This window comes from Rhinichthys klamathensis, unplaced genomic scaffold (genome assembly GCF_029890125.1).
Source record: "Rhinichthys klamathensis goyatoka isolate OS25496 unplaced genomic scaffold, OSU_Roscu_1.1 h1tg000045l_1, whole genome shotgun sequence".
NCBI lineage: Eukaryota > Metazoa > Chordata > Actinopteri > Cypriniformes > Leuciscidae > Rhinichthys > Rhinichthys klamathensis.
The window spans coordinates 616,164-629,283 of record NW_026606592.1 but is presented as its reverse complement, the minus strand read 5'-3'; the positions used below and the strand labels follow the sequence as shown (position 1 = coordinate 629,283).

The 13,120-nt window shown below is 44.2% G+C and overlaps 1 protein-coding gene across 2 annotated transcripts in view; it reads right to left on the bottom strand.

Annotated features, from left to right (window-relative positions):
* grid1b (glutamate receptor, ionotropic, delta 1b) overlaps positions 1-13,120 on the bottom strand; it is a 584,450-nt gene that overhangs the window by 115,149 nt on the left and 456,181 nt on the right. For both annotated transcript variants that reach the window (XM_056247253.1, XM_056247254.1), the window contains exon 5: positions 9,330-9,383. In XM_056247253.1, coding sequence (XP_056103228.1) covers positions 9,330-9,383 — 54 coding nt within the window. The remainder of the gene's footprint in view (positions 1-9,329; positions 9,384-13,120) is intronic.

Here is a 13,120-nt window from a genome sequence, read left to right as displayed (position 1 = left end):
ACTTTGAACGTGGCATGATTGTTGGTGCCAGAAGGGCTGGTCTGAGTATTTCAGAAACTGCTAATCTACTGGGATTTTCACGCACAACCATCTCTAGGGTTTACAGAGAATGGTCCGAAAAAGAAAAAACATCCAGTGAGCGGCAGTTCTGTGGGCGGAAATGCCTTGTTGATGCCAGAGGTCAGAGGAGAATGGCCAGACTGGTTCGAGCTGATAGAAGGGCAACAGTGACTGAAATAACCACTCGTTACAACCGAGGTATGCAGCAAAGCATTTGTGAAGCCACAACACGCACAACCTTGAGGCGGATGGGCTACAACAGCAGAAGACTCCACCGGGTACCACTCATCTCCACTACAAATAGGAAAAAGAGGCTACAATTTGCAAGAGCTCACCAAAATTGAACAGTTGAAGACTGGAAAAATGTTGCCTGGTCTGATGAGTCTCGATTTCTGTTGAGACATTCAGATGTTAGAGTCAGAATTTGGCGTAAACAGAATGAGAACATGGAACCATCATGCCTTGTTACCACTGTGCAGGCTGGTGGTGGTGGTGTAATGGTGTGGGGGATGTTTTCCTGGCACACTTTAGGCCCCTTAGTGCCAATTGGGCATCGTTTAAATGCCACGGCCTACCTGAGCATTGTTTCTGACCATGTCCATCCCTTTATGGCCACCATGTACCCATCCTCTGATGGCTACTTCCACCATGTCACAAAGCTCTAATCATTTCAAATTGGTTTCTTGAACATGACAATGAGTTCACTGTACTAAAATGGCCTCCACAGTCACCAGATCTCAACCCAATAGAGCATCTTTGGGATGTGGTGGAACGGGAGATTCGCATCATGGATGTGCAGCCGACAAATCTGCGGCAACTGTGTGATGCCATCATGTCAATATGGACCAAACTCCCTGAGGAATGCTTCCAGCACCTTGTTGAATCTATGCCACGAAGAATTGAGGCAGATCTGAAGGCAAGAGGGGGTCCAACCCGTTACTAGCATGGGGTACCTAATAAAGTGGCCGGTGAGTGTATATATATATATATATATATACACACATTATTTTTCAATTTCAAGTTTAGCTGAACAGTGTGAGCAAGCCATCTTTTCCAACCAGGAGCATACCCCCAAGGCCAAGTTCATCCCGGAGCCCAAGCTAGAAGTGGTGTCTGACCAGGTGTGTGAGCCAGTCCCTGTGTCTGTTCCTGTGGACAGTATCGAGCATGGAATGGAGCCCCACCCAAAATATCCAGGCTGAATTGAGCATTGAACCCCATTGTAATCTAAGAGGAGTGTGAGAGGATTATCACCATGTCTGTTTCGTCACCCAGCATCATGTTACTGTGGATTATGATGCTCCCACCCTGTCTCCCACATCCACCTGCTCTGCCTGTCCCAGATTGGCCAAGCTGGCCGTTTTTGAACTCTTTGCCTGTCCTGCATTGGCCAAGGAGGCAGTTTTAAACTCTCTGCCTGTTCTGTATCGTCCAAGGAGGTCGTGTTTGAACTCTCCGCCTGTCCCATATTGATCAAGAAGGTTGTTTTAAACCTTCTGTTTGTCTTGCATCAGCCAAGGAGACCGTTTTTTGAACTCTCTGCCTGCCCTGTTACGGCCAAGGACGCCATCTCGTAACCCTCTGCCCATGCTATGCATGGGCCCTGTCTTCGCTGGCTCCCTTCAGCCTTTTGACTTCTTCGCTGGCTCTGTTCAGCAGCTCGGACCCGCCTTGGGCTTCCTGTTCACCAGCTCCACCTGGGACCATCATCCGTCTCTCCAGCTCCGCCTTGGTTAGTCGTCATTCTGCCTTCACCATGGACTTTCAGGCCTTCGTCTGCTCTGTGGCCCTCCACCCCTTCGGCTCAGTCGGGCTCCTCCTCCTCTTGCTCCATCTCAGTCTTCAGTCGCACCGACTCCGCCTCTGCCTTAGTCTTCCTGCACCCTGGCTTCACCTTGGCCATTTGTCCCCACGGCTCCCCCTTGATCAACAAGACCCTCGGCTCTGCCTGTGTCTCCACCTTTACCAGCTCCACCTCTGTCTGTCATCCCCCAAGTTCCACCTGGCCTATACATCAAGGCTCCACCATGACTCTTCCCCCCATCGGCTCAGCTGTGGGCCTTCAGCCTACTAGCTCTGTTTGGGGTCACTCCCTGGCTCCTCCCCCTGTTGTCTTTTCTCTGTCTCTTCCCTTTGTTGTTTCAAAGCATGTGGACATGACTTTTTGAAGGGGAGGGGGTGTAATATCACATTTGGTCTGTGTTTGTGTTTTGCGTCAGTTGGACTTAGCTTTTGATTAGCCCTCATGTGTCTCACCTTTGTCTTGTTAATTACCTTGTTTAGTCCGTTGTGTTTCTCTCTGTATAGCATTCAATTTCAGTTGTTTTTTGTTAGATATCCTCAATGTATAGGTGTTGTTCTGTTTCCTGTGTTTTTGTTTCCTAAAAACCTGAAGAAGTGTTGCATGTCTGAGTTTGTTTTAATTAAAGACAACTGCCTGCAATTCGATCCAGCCTCTTTTTTTTCATTTATATTCCCCCCCTGTGCTGACCGGAAGGGAGTGAAATTTGCATGCGATTGAGTTTCCTTTTTTCCCGCATTCACATACGTATGATTAGAAGTTAATGGAATGAAAAGTGTTGTGTGACCACCCCTTTACAGTTATCATATTAATTGTGATTTTGAATGGCCCTTAAGTCTCAGAAAAAAAAAAAAAAAAAAAAAAAAAAAAAAAAAAAATATATATATATATATATATATATATATTTATATATATTATAGGCTAACTATACCATAAATATGGACATTAAACAAATGCAATGATGAAAAAAAACTGTACATGTACTGATGTTGTTAGTGATGTCTTATGTTTTATTTATTTTTTTCTTCAGTTAAATGCATTACTGTCTGTGTGGAAAGAAAGCCGTAAATAGATATTATTTGTAGATAGATAGATATTTATTGATGTTTGTGTACATTTTCCATTGATGCAGTTATTCATCAAATGATAGAGAATAATATAACAACCAAGCATATAGTATCCTGATGCACTGTATAGTCAAGTGCACTATATGCTTTTTAAATAGCCAATTCATTGCCTTAGATCAGAGTGGGGGAGCAATGTTGTCCAGTCCTAGGAAAGTATGCCAGATAATAGTCAGCTGTTCCACCTTGCACAACCTACTTGGAACCAAGTGTAAAGATAGGGAATTGTTCCATGCACATTTCGTTTGACACATATCTGCATGATTCCCACTGTATGTTTGCATCTTGTAGTGAACTCCAGACTGCCAAGAGCAGAAATAATATATTACTGCATGCACACACACACACACACACACACACACAACATTAAAAGAGAAGAGAGTAGTGAACACACACACACTGAAATCTTTGGACACACCCAGAGCAGTGAGCTGTAATTCCCTTTCAAGGGAATGAGACTCTGCGGGAACGCCCCTGCGTGATTGCGTCGGGATGCACCTGTATAATCAGTCCAATGGTGTGACGACATGTCATAGGCGGGTGACGTCATAGACCAGGAAACTATAAAGCACACCTGAAAACAGACCGCGCTAGCTTATGTGCCTTCAGCAAGTGCTCTCTGTATACTGTCTCTCTCTATTTGGTGTTGTCTGTCATTGCAAGCACACTATTTACACAGTTATATATATATATATACTTTTATATATATATATATTTATTCATATAAATGGCAAGCAATCAAGCTTTTAAGCGGTGTGTTGTTCCCTGGCCTCGTTTTATCAGGGGTGGGGACACACATCAGCTTTGTGTTGCTTGTTTAGGAGTGGAGCTGACTGTGAGCATTGCGAGAAGCTGTCCGTGAGGACGCTCCGCTCTCAGCGGGGGTTCTTTAAGGAGGGCGGTTCGGTGCACGCTCCCCAGGGAGCGGGTCCCGCTGCTGCCGAGGCACAGCGGCAAAGTACATCTTGGGGTTCGCAAATGGATCTGACAACAGGATTTGAGACGGGCCCAGCCCTATCTCAGCCTTCACCTGCAAGATCCAGTGCCTTATCTCAGGGAGAAGCATGCTCTGCGGTTTCTTCTCACCGGGCTGAGGGACCAATGATGCAATTATCCAGTTCTGAGGAACTGGATGTCGTCAGCATGGATGCAGGGAATTTTGAGGATTCGCCATCTCATACCCCTGCTGATGAGAAGCTTTTGGAGGTTGTGACTCTCGCTGTTGCCAAATTAAATATAGATTGGCCAGCCGAGGAACAAGATTAATATAAAAAGAAAAGTGTACTAGATGAAAGATATTTACCATCTGGGTCACAGCCTCCTAGTCGGGGTCAACTGTTTTTTCCCGACCTCCACACTGAGGTGTCGAGGTCGTGGAAGAAACCGGGGACTCTCTGAGGAGGGTCGCAGCGCTGCCAGTTCGGTTGTTCCCTGCCGGTCCGCCGCTTCAGGGTGCCGAGGTGCCTGGACATCTCAACGATCCTCCGAGAAGGGTCGTAGAACAGTCAGTTCGGTTTTTCCCTGCCGGTTCACCGTTAAAGGGCACCGAAGTGGCTGTTCGACCAACACCAGAGGCCAGTCTCGAGAGACTGGTTCCCTTAGTAGATTTTCTGGCAGTGTGGAAACTACTGCCAAATAAATCTCATTGGGTCCTGCATACAATCAGACCTGCAAACGCCTCAGAGTAAAAAAGGTGACAGTGTGGCGCGGGGGGGGGGGGGGGGGGGGGGGGGTGGGGGGGGGTGGTAGGGTGTGGTTACAGTTACATGGTTACAGTTACAGTTATGTTGTTCTAGATGAACACTATACTGTATATATAATTATCATAGGATTGGCAAAGGAGAAAAAAGGAAGTTAAATATAAATGAACCATGATGAGCAACACATTTGTTACTGTATTTATTATTCTTTGTTAATAAAAATACAGCTGTTCGTTGTTTGTTCATATTACTTCACAGTGCATTAGGCTAACTAATGTTAACAAATATAACTTTTAATTGTAATAAGGCTACTAGTAAATAGTGAAATTAACATTACCAAAGATTAATAAATGCTATTTATATATAAAGATTAAGAAGTGCAGTTTATGAATAGTTAATATTAACTAGTTTGTTGTTATAGATTTGTTATACACCGATTCAGATCTCTTTTGAAGAGACAGATGTTGGACAGATCAGTTATTTTAACCATTCATAAAAGTAAATCGGTTCAAATGAGTCATTAGTTCGCGAATCGGACGTGCCATTAGCTGACACACACGGCACGCGTTGTGTGATTATCCCAGCAGATAAGGACATCGCACAAGATTTGTCTCAACTCTCAACACAGAAAACATTTAATCACTGGATAGGTTTTTTGTTTATTGAAAATGTGGTTTATGTCAGCTGAATGTGCGGAAAGCTTTTCACAGAGGATAGGGCAATTTTAGTAGGCTGCAATTCACACCCAGCGGTAATTCAGGAAAAAAAATCTCCACGTGAAACTTTGGTCTTTTGATCTTTTACTATCGTGTCACTTCTCAATAGATTTTGATTAATATGCGCGATAGAGGGAGAGCAAGGCAGTTTGAATACAGTGAGAGTGCGCGCGCGCGCGACCGGCTCTCTCTCTATATATATATATATATATATATATGCTCGACTTCTTTCAGCGCCCTGTCACGAGCGCAGCATAACAAAGCGGTAGCTAACCTTAATTGAATCAAGCAAACAACTAGATGTTGTTTTTGCTCCAAAAAAGCTTGATTTACCTCGAATTTCACATAAGATTCCTTCACGTTCTGAGTTTCCATCAGACTCGCGTGGTAGCCAGGTGTCTCATCCAATGGCGATTCTGACGCAAGTGCTAAGATTCCGATTGGCCAAGAGAAAAAGTACTAAGATTCCGATTGGCCCAGACAAATGTCAATTATAAGAATTATCCAATAATGTTTCGCAATTCTAGCCTGCGTGCAGATTAAGGGCAGCCTACACCCCCCCACCCCACCCCCCAAAAAACTCTCCGGTTCTACGCGATTCACGTGAATGACCCAAATGACCAAGAAAACGGCGATTATCGCCGAAAAGCGACAAGTTTGCAGGTCTGATACAATAGAAGAGCGTTACAGAATTCAGTTTGGTTCTCGTCCGCCCAGTTTTCTAGTTCCTCCCTACAGTGGTGGACCCCGAGCAGGCTCAGGTTATGGAGCAGGAAGTACAGACTCTTCTACGAAAGGGGGGTATAGAAAGGGTTCCTCGTCCCAGCAGGGAGTCAGGGTTTTACAACCGTTACTTCATTGTTCCAAAGAAGGATGGGGGGGTGCGTCCTATTCTAGATCTGTGCAATTCTAGAACTAAACCGCAGGGTTCCGAAACTCAAGTTCAAGATGCTTACACTCAAACAGATAGTGTCACAGATTCAGTCCGAGGACTGGTTTGTCACGATAGACTTGAAGGACGGTTACTTCCATGTATCTATCCATCATCATCACAGGAAGTTCCTGAGGTTCGCTTTCGGGGGCAAAGCGAACCAATATCGGGTTCTTCCGTTTGGCCTAGGTTCATCACCCCGCACTTTCACGAAATGCGTGGATGCAGCTCTAGCTCCACTGAGACTCCAGGGCATCCGCGTGTTGAATTACATCGACAATTGGTTGATTTTAGCTCAGTCCGAGCAGATGGAGGTTCGGCATCGAGATGTCGTTCTGTCCCACATAAATATACTCGGGTTGAGGCTCAACGCCAAGAAGAGTGTGCTCCTCCCATCTCAGAGGACCACTTTTCTAGGTGTGGTATGGGATGCGGACACAGTTGTCACCTGCACATATTACTTCGATTTTCTCAGCCGTAAATGGGGTAAAACTAGGCCAGTCACTCACTGTGAAACAGTTTCAGAGACTGTTGGGTCTCATGGCAGCTGCGTCCAACGTAATAACTTGGCCTCCTGTACATGAGACCCCTGCCGTGGTGGCTCAGGACCAAGGGGTTTCCTCTGAGGGGAAATCCGTTTCGCATGATCAAAGTCATGCGGCGCTGCCTACGTGCCTTAGTCATGTGGAAGAAACCTTGGTTCCTTGCCCAAGGCCCAGTGCTGGGGGCTTCTTGTCGACACATAACTCTATCGACGGATGCTTCCCTCACAGGTTGGAGAGCGATCATGAGTGGTCGCTCGGCGAAAGGTCTATGGCAGGACCATCTACTTTCTTGGCACATAAATCGGCTAGAAATGATGGCGGTGTTTCGAGCTCTCAAGCACTTCCTGCCAGACCTGAGAGGTCACCATGTGCTTGTCCACTCAGACAACACATCGGTGGTCTCTTATATCAACCATCAGGGGGGTCTAAGGTCACGTCACCTATGCAAACTGGCTCATCAGATCCACCTATGGGCCCAAGGGAAATAACTGTCTCTCAGGACAGTATATATTCCGGGGCATCTAAATCAGGGAGCGGATATCCTGTCGAGGCAGGGGCTGAGGCCCCAGGTGGTGAAGCTCCTTTGGGAGAAATTTGGTAAAGCTCAAGTCGACCTTTTCGCATCTTCAGATACAACTCATTGTCCCATGTGGTTCTCTCTCACACACCCAGCTCCTCTGGGGCTGGATGCGATGGTTCAGGTGTTGCCGAGGCTACACCTGTACACTCTTCCTCCGATATCTATGCTTCCGGGAGTTCTGGAGAGGGTTCGCCGGGAAGGGGCCCGTCTGTTACTAGTAGCCCTTTACTGGCCAGCCCGAGTTTGGTTCTCGGACCTGGTGTCCCTTCAAGATGGCTCTCCGATGGAGATTCCAATCAGGAGGGACCTGCTGTCCCAAGCAGGGGCACAATTTATCACCCTTGCCCGGAGTTGTGGAAACTGTAGGCTTGGCCCCTGAGGGGGCCCAGCTCATAGAATCAGGTCTCTCGACCGAGGTCGTGGAGACCATACTCCAATCCAGAGCTCCCTCCACGAGAAGACTGTATGCACTGAAATGGAAACTTTTCTCTGCTTGGTGCGGAGAATGCCAACTGAATCCTGTTAACTGCCCTGTTGGTACAGTACTCGATTATCTGCAAGAATTATCTCATTCCACCTTGAAGATGTACGCGGTGGCTATATCTGCTTACCACACTCCTCTGGGTCGTGCATCATTGGGGAGAGATCCTCTCATTACTCGTTTTCTTCGTGGCACCCTGAGGCTAAGGCCTGCACTGCGCACTAGAGCACCGGCTTGGGATTTGGCCGGTGTTTTGGAAGGCCTGGCGTTGGCTCCCTTCGAGTCCTTTGAAGAGGTTTCAGAAAAGTTTATTACAGTAAAAACTTGATTTCTCCTTGCTATTTCTTCTATCAAGAGAATTGGAGATGTGCAAGCCTTGTCGGTTGCTCCTTCGTGCCTAGATTTTGCACCTGGTATGGTGAAAGCCTTTCTTCACCCTAGACCGGGTTATATTCCTATGGTCCCTACTAATGTTGCGGGCTCAATAGTTCTGCAGGCCTTCTGTCCTCCACCTTTTAATATATCAGATCAGGAAAAACGTAATCTGCTGTTCGTCTGATTCGGTTCACCACGAAAAGGTTACCCTGCATCCAAGTAGAGGATGAGCAAGTGGGTAGTCGAGGCTATCTCACTTGCTTATGAAGCGGCTGGTCAGCCTTCACCTTTGGCTGTCCGGGCCCATTCTACGGGGGTTTCCCTTCATGACATCCGTGATGCGGCAGGCTGGTCCTCACCGCATACATTTGTTAGATTTTACGACTCAGATCCAGGCTCCACTCCAGGGTCTAGGGTGCTTGATTTCCTTGTGTGCGCAATGATTTCACACAGAACAGGCATTTGCTATTATGGTGTCGTGGGTAACGTGTTCCCACAGTGTCTCGACACAGCTGGAGTTCCCTTGAAAAGGAACGTCTCAGGTTACGTATGCAACCCTGGTTCCCTGAAGAGGGAACGAGACACTGCATCGCCCTGCCATACTCCCTGCATGCCGGTGATCGACTTGCTTTGGCCTATCAGAAGCTAGCGCGGTCTGTTTTCAGGTGTGCTTTATAGTTTCCTGGTCTATGATGTCACCCGCCTATGACATCTCGTCACACCATTGAACTGATAATACACGTGCTTCACGACGCAATCACACAGGGGCGTTCCCACATCATCTTGACGCAGCATCTCGTTCCCTCTTCAGGGAACCAGGGTTACATACATAACCTGAGACGTTTTGCTGTGGCACCCGGGTAGTGATTGGGGGTTAGGACCCTTGCTCAAGGGGACCTCAGTCGTTTCCTGCCGGTATTGAGAATCGAACCCGCAACCTTTCAAGTTACCAGTCTGACTTTCTCACCATTAGAAAACACCTGAACATGAAAGATATAAAATAAATCTTCCCTTACCTCATTCACAAACACCCAGTGACTGTCTTTTGAGGCCAGGTTAGTCTCCACAGCCTATAGAGAAACAAATTAAGAATAAATCAATGTGAGCAGTTTGTGGCAGGTGTAATTGAGCATGAGATGGTTTGAAACTACATTAGGTTGGAGCCCTAATCCAACCAAATCTGCTGGATTGATTGTATTTAAAAATATGTATTTAAAATGTGATGTACTCTAAACATCATAATTAAGAATGTAAATAAATTATTTAAGGAATAATTGATCACGGAGAGCTGAATTGAAGATAAATAATGCACACCAGAGGTGGTTATGTGAGGTGGTTTCATCTCGGTTGTGCATTACTTTTCGATTAATTCAAGAGCCTGGAGTCAATTATTTGGCTACACTTTATTTTAATGTGTCCTTGTTACAGTGTAAATTCAATTCAGTTCAATTCAATTTCAATTTATTGTTGGAATCTCTTCCAAAAAATGTCTTGCATCACATAACTTTTACTGTCTCACATCAATTAACATCAATACACATCCACATCAAAATAATACAACACAATACAATAAGCACCACTTGATACAAAACCAACATATAAGCAACCCAATCGCTTGAAATGCGTCTTTATAGCACGCATTGTATTTATCGTGCAATTTATACGTGAAAATTAGTTTTTACGTGCATATGATACACAATGTAAACCCCTAGGGTAAGATTAGTGGTGTGAGGTATGTGCGTATTATACGTTTGGGTAGGATTAGTGGTGTGGGGTACGTGCGTATTACACACCATAAAGTGCGTATCATATGCACGTGAAAACTGCGTATCATATGCACGTAAAAACCATTTTTCGCTTATAAATTGCACAACAAAATACAATGCGTGCTATAGAGACACATTTCATGAGATCAGGCTGATATGTTAATACACAACCAGCTGTAGTGCATTGATTTAGTCTTTCTTTTTTTCAGAACCCTGAGGCCTACTTAGACCCACAATTCTGATTTATAAATTTGACATATTTTTAGCAAAATTAGTAAATATTATAATCGCTATAGAATTTATATGACTTTTCCAGGCCTGCAAATCAGTTTAAAAATGATCTGATATTTTCCCATTTGCCATGTCTGAGGCCCCTGATTATACAATATCACACAAGCTAGTACACAGTGTCAAACAATCTCATTTTTAAAAACATTCGTATCATGTATCATCTTAATACTCTGTAATCCACAGTAATGTGCGTTATGTTTCAGTCATAATGTAAGGTCTTGTTTTAACACTAGAGAAAAATGCACCTTTTGGCCACCACTATTTTCTGCCTTACTAACTCCATGTCCTTCCATTTCTGTTCATTACATGCTGACATAATGAGCCTGACCTTCTGCTCAAATGTCAAGCAAATATAAAAAAAAATGCATTTGACAGTAGAATCTGGAGGAGGACTTTCATGTTTTAGTCTAATTTAAAAAGAGAAAAAAAACTTTTAGAATATTAATCTAATGTAAAACAAGCCCTCTGGTCCTCGGTGAGTCATAATGTGACAATATACATGACATACAACTTGTGCAGACATTTGGAAATATTAATTGACCTTTGCCTATTTGAAAAACCGAACATCACATTTAGTTTTAATTCTTTTAATTTAATTTTCTTTACCAATGTATAGTGAGAATATGTTGAAAAAAATTCTTAAAGGGATACTCCACTTTTTTTGGAAATAGGCTCATTTTACAACTCCCCCAGAGTTAAAATGTTGAGTTTTTTCCGTTTTTGAATCCATTCAGCCGATCTCCGGTTCTGGCGGTACCACTTTTAGCATAGCTTAGCATACATCATTGGAGTTGACAAGACCATTAGCATTTCTCAAAAAAAAATGACCAAAGAGTTTTGATATTTTTCCTATTTAAAACTTGACTCTTCTGTAGTTAAATCGTGCACTAAGACCGACGGAAAATGAAAAGTTGCGATTTTCTAGGCTGGTATGGCTAGGAACTATCCTCTCATTCCTGCGTAATAATCAAGAAACTTCAATGCCGTACCATGAGAGCAGCAGGTGTAATGATATGACGCAGGGCCTGAAAATAGGCCACCTTCCGTCAACACAACGGAACTATTTTCAGGCGCTGCGTCATATCATTACGCCTGCTGCTCTCATGGTACGGCATTGAAGTTTCTTGATTATTACGCAGGAATGAGAGTATAGTTCCTAGCCATACCAGCCTAGAAAATCGCAACTTTTCATTTTCCGTCGGTCTTAGAGTCAAGTTTTAAATAGGAAAAATATCAAAACTCTTTGGTCATTTTTCTTTAGAAATGCTAATGGTCTTGTCCACTTCAATTATGTATGCTAAGCTATGCTAAAAGTGGTACCGCCAGAACCGGAGATCGGCTGAATGGATTCAAAAACGGTAAAACTCAACAGTTTAACTCTGGGGGAGTTGTAAAATGAGCCTATTTCCAAAAAAAGTGGAGTATCCCTTTAACAGTATATGGTATATGTCACCATCATGTTCAGTTGTTTTGGTTTTTCTCGTCACATGTGTTCCTTTGTTCTAGTTTCCCACCATTTATCAGTCACCATGGACTACCCTCATCATCACAGCTGTTTGTCTTTTAGTTAATCATCTCAATGTATTTAATACTGCATTCCAGGCAGGTTTTTGAGCACGTAAATCACAACTTCAAACTACGACTCACGACTTTGTCGCGTTCCAAGCCAGTCACGCCAAACTACCTGAGCGCAAGGAATTGTGATAGCTAGATGTAAACAAACCATTGCTGTTTTGTACGGTTTCGCGGGCTATGTGACGTCAGAGCTCGTAACTGGGAGTACATCGATCTAGTACGAGTTCACTGGTGGGAAGTCACGGGTTTGACTGCCGTTCCAGTGCACTTTCACGGGTATAAGGTTGGAAAAACAAGGGTTACAGGTTGCCTGGAACGCGGCATTAGTTCCTGCTTGTGTTTGTCACGTGTGGTTGCAGAAAGGCAGACAAAGATGAGGATATATTTCCAACTCGAAGGTTTAATGGTAATAATATAAATGATAGCAGAACAGGCAGCAACACACACCATACACGTAGATCAGACACTAGCTGTGTCCCAATGTGAAGGCTGCGTCCTCCGAAGGCCGTATTTGAAGGCCGATTGGCCGCATTTGAAGGCCGAATGCGTCACAGCGGCGCGACGAAGGATGTCCCAATTCAAAGGCTGCATCTTCGAAGGCCGCATTTGAAGGACTATTGCGTCACCGCGGCGCGACAAAGGCTACCCTGATTAAAAAGCGACGCCAAATGCACCCTTCGTTTCCCCGTGAAAGGAAGGATGCATAAATGGACGCTCTGCGGTCTATCCTACCCGATCCTACCCCATAAGTCATTGCGCGCCGGTTACTTGCGCGCCAAGACTATCAAACTTTTTTCTACAGATACATTATTTGAAATATTTAATAATATAAGGTTCGTGTACTTTTTGCGTCCATTCGTTTTTCTTTTTTTAACCCGTAATTGAAAAACGAAAAATGAACGGTTGTTGTATTTTTAAAACGCAAAGTTGAACACCAAAATTTGAATTTGAACTGTATAGGCTACACACCAAATGCTGCGCAAAAAAAAATGTTTGACTTTTTGCCCCTTTATTAAACATTTAAAATATTCACAAATTAATATGAAAAAAAAAATCGATTTTACTGGTTTTCTAAGGCCAAATTAGAACCTGGAAATTATATTTTCCCCGCCAGTGCTGAATGAGAAGAGCCATATGTCTCTGGAACCATACAGAGATCTGATTTATAGGCTAAT